A 4,349-nucleotide genomic window follows, 5' to 3' on the forward strand; every position below is an offset into this window, starting at 1 on the left:
CACTTAATTTTGTAACGGGTCTCTCTGTCTTGATGAACGCAATTTTACTTCAAATTTACGTAAGTCGACTACTTACCGAAAGATGGTGTTTTTATAATATTCAATTTTCATGATAATATATCATATGTTTTGGTTTGTAAATAATCTATAAAAAAACTTGTAGGATGCAAGGAAAAATGAAGCTGCTTTTTAAGGCAAAAATTGGTACCAATAATATACATTGATACAAGATTGATACGAAAATAATACAAATTCACTTAGAGGTTCTAGAAATGCAGCTATTCGACGACAGATGTCTCTAGCAAAAAATATGTTTTAAAGCTAAAATATTACTTACACGTGAAATGTTATCCTATGGTATGTTTGAGTTTGGATCCTGAGCAATTTCTACAATTAATGATAGCGCATTTCATCGTTTTAATCGAGTAACAAATAAAATCTGTTGAAATTGTGGTAAAAATACAACTATGACAAGATGTCAGTTTGATGTAAAGGACGGTATATGGGCGGTGTCCAGCCACGCCTGCCGTGACGTAGTCGTGACGTATTTGACCTACCTGAAGGCGCGTGACCTACCTGCGTTAGGGCATCTCCGCTAGTCTTTTCTCCTCCGTGGCTGAAACCTACTGAAAATCTAAGTAACATTTTCACCACTTACTATCATAAACAGTTAAACCAAGCTTGTATTTAACTACGAAAGGCGAATTAATTCAAACTGCTCGATTTGACCTTGGGTTACCTGTGAACTGCAGTTAACCCGTAGTTTCGTGTGTTGAACCTTTCAGCGGGTTGTCTTACAGTTAACATTCAGTGGGTTATTGTGCAGGTTACTGAGTTCAGTAAGTTTAAGTAATGTTACGATGATTTATTGTTATTTCTTAGGAAATGTTTATTTTTGTATGTGTCTCGTTGTAAACTCCTAAAAATTAGCGAAGCGTGCTACGGAAAGATTTGAAATTAAATAGAATTTTATTGTGATACCACGATCTCAGTCATAACTGCAATGTGTAGGTACTTAATATAGTAAAGATGTTTTGGTGATAACGTAAGGAGCAATCTGTCGATCTACAGAACCAATTTAACACGTCAATTGTGAGTTTCTAAGGCAGTATTTTATCCTGGCAAGGGAAGAAATTGCCTTGAGGTACAGGTGAAACTAGACGAAACAATTTGCTTGTAAAAAACAAGTATAAACTGAACATAAATAGTTTCCAGTTTATTAAATGCAGATTCATATTATTCGATCATTGAATTACATCAAAGAGAAAGAAAAATAACAATTGAATCAGGCATGGTCAATTTGAAGCCATAATGATGTGCTATTTTTTTTATCAATATTATGAATACTTTAAAGTACACTAATATTATAAATGCCAAAGTTACTCTTTCTATCTGTATGTCTGGCGTTCGTGCCGAGATTACTAAACAGATTTAAATAAACTTTGGTACACTGCACATACTCTCGCAGATCTAGAACCTGATTTTACCCGTGTGCTGGAAGTTGCTCCCTCGGGACCCGAGAGAAACCGTGGGGTACAGCTAGTATAATAATATTCTTTGTTACAGATAATGAAATGCGCAAGACTCCATCTTCAACAGAGAGTGAAGGGCAAGTCGAAGAATGAGAGCCCTCTGGTTGAAAAGCCTCGCAGATACTGCCAGAGGAAACTGGTGAATCCCCAACATGAGGAAGATCCAAGATGGGTTGATATTTTTGAAAGGTAAGGAAAAATTGCTGTGTATAAGATGTTGGTTCAAAAAATAATTGTCATATACTGTGTATTTTGCTTATCTCAGGAACTATAGGATCGATTCAAAATTATTTTAGTGTGTTAAATAGAGCATTTATCAAGAAAAGCAATAGCAATAGCAATAGATTTATCTAGGTGCGCAGTATAATTCCCACTGTTTGAGAGTAAAACCGCTAGTGACAGCTGGTTTTTCTGTATCCTTGATTTTTTTAATGCAAGTAATTAGATTATCTTAAAACATTTTATCTATTTTAAATCAGATTCCACTGCAACATGCGCGGAGACCGACTAACCGATGTCAACGACAGCGTGAGAGCCCAAGATTCAGATGACATGGTCCTCACAGTACAAACCCTCAAGTTCCAAGGTGATGTCGACCAAACCACGCGACCACGAACCAGCTTCAAATATAAGAAGAACACAGACGTGAACAAACATAGAATGTTCGTCAAACAAGCGGTCAGCGAGAACGAACTGACTGATGATGATAGATCCTCACAGCTAACGTACTATTACTTTGACGAATACTTGAAATATCTATATAACACGGACAGGTCCAGACCCACATCTGCAAAATCCAGCATATTCTTAAAAGGCTACAGCAAAGAAAGAGAGAACAAAGCAACACAAGTCGAAATCATAGACGACTCAAAAAAACACCGTAAGGAACCTAAAATTAAAACAAATCCAAAAAAATCACCCAAACTACAGATGAAAGAAGAAATTAGAGACGTCCCTGAAACTATAGAAAACACGAAAATTACTTATCAAAAAACGGGGAAAAGAAAAAGTCTCACGATATCGCGGGCTCAAAGCCCTGAGACGGTCCAAGTAATTAGAGTCGATGTTGTTTGTAATTACTCGAACTCCACATCAGATTATGACGATAATAAAAAGGCCGAATGTTCAACCGACAGATCGGAAAAGTTCAGAGAAGATTCAGTTTTGAAAAACAGTTATTTTGCTAACAAGTACAGTAATCATTTTGCGACTAAATACCTTTTGACGAATACTGTGAAGTCGTTGGATGAGAATCTATCGGGCGGATCTAAGGTGACATTGCTTTGCAAAACTTTTAAGCTATCGGATCGTAATGTTACTGAGAAGCCGGAACAAACTCGAAAGTTTACGAGAAAAAATAAGAAGAACAACAAAATTAGGAGCAATAAAATTAAACATCATGAAGTGGTTTACTAAGATTTTTAAGAATTATCTCGAATTTTTAAACCTTATTTTATTTAGATAGGTAAAGCGAACAACATTTTTCAATTTCTTCCTTCGTAAGTGTTTAAGATTCATGATAACATTCTTAGTCCTCCTCCGAAAGAGGACTAGTTTAGACTTTCTTAGTATTTAATGTGCAATTGATAATAAATTCGAATTCTTATATAACATAAGTGACAATCATTACTTCACTTACAAGGCTCTATAACTTATTTCGATCCCGAGCTGCAAAACTAATTTTGGTGAACAGTAGCGCCATCTAGTATTGTTTTAAGAACTTTTCAGCACTGGATTATTCAAGACAAGATTTATGATGCATGCTACTTATTAGGTAGAAAAGATTTCCTGTAATATTTTTAAAATTCATTTATGTACAAATATAAAGAGAAATGACAAGGAATGCGTGTATTTGGACACCCGAACTACATCTTCGACTTGCGTTACAATATTTTCCTCGAACAAAGATCTGAAATAGGTGATTTTAGATAGTATAGGTATATCAACAGATTAAGCGTACCATAGGATATTTGAGAAAGTAGTGGCAAAAGGACGGGAGAGGCAGATTAACGATTAACTGAAAAATATTACATATACTATTTACACAAAAATATTACTATACATATAACCATGAAGAACATACTACAGGTTAGAAAACTCTGTCTTTGCGATTGTAACGCTTAAGAACAGATAGACAATAAGATTTTTTCTATAACAGTTAGTACGGTCTCGGCGTGGTGTCGTGTACCTGTCTGCGAACTAGCCGGCTTGCTGGCGCCACCCCTGGTTAGGACAGTGGCTCTCAAATTTCTTTGGTGTACAGGTAACATTTGACTCTTGCCCAAGTAAGATACCTAATATTAAAAATGCAAGAGCAGCATAAAATAGCTGAATTTCTAGTTATAATCAATTTAGTATCTAAATCTTAGCTATTAGATACTGTACTCCTTTTCTGTCGTAATACAAACATCAAAGCACTCGAATTCGATGTGGGATTGATCTAAAAAATAATATGTTGATGAAAATATAATTTCACATTTAAAAGGATTATTTTCTATTTAATTACGCAATTAATACCACATTAAAAGAATAGCAATCAAATAAATAACTCAAAATCGTTTCCTTAATAATTTCTGTCAATTTTAGTAAAAACTAAGAGATTGATTACCAAACGTTTTGTTTTTTTTTTACCTAATTTTGTCCATAGTTTAAAACGACTTTTTTTTTAATCACGCACCGCCTCACTAAATCACTGAGCTCGTGAAAACTATACGTTACAATATTTTTTCTAAATACTTTCCGTATTTACTTACTTAATTCTTGTGCTACAACTTAACTCTAGACTCTAGGCTTCTGTCATAGTTTTAAACAGCCACT

The 4,349-nt window shown here is 34.8% G+C and overlaps 1 protein-coding gene across 1 annotated transcript; it reads left to right on the plus strand.

The window, feature by feature from the left end:
* The first annotated feature begins 1,447 nt into the window (after nt 1-1,447).
* LOC124645338 lies at nt 1,448-3,663 on the plus strand. Its single transcript, XM_047185139.1, has 2 exons — nt 1,448-1,721; nt 2,012-3,663. The coding sequence occupies exons 1-2, from the start codon at nt 1,570-1,572 to the stop codon at nt 2,946-2,948; spliced, it is 1,089 nt and encodes a 362-aa protein (XP_047041095.1). The 5' UTR covers nt 1,448-1,569; the 3' UTR covers nt 2,949-3,663.
* The last annotated feature ends 686 nt before the right edge of the window (nt 3,664-4,349 follow it).

This window comes from Helicoverpa zea, chromosome 31, assembly GCF_022581195.2.
Source record: "Helicoverpa zea isolate HzStark_Cry1AcR chromosome 31, ilHelZeax1.1, whole genome shotgun sequence".
NCBI lineage: Eukaryota > Metazoa > Arthropoda > Insecta > Lepidoptera > Noctuidae > Helicoverpa > Helicoverpa zea.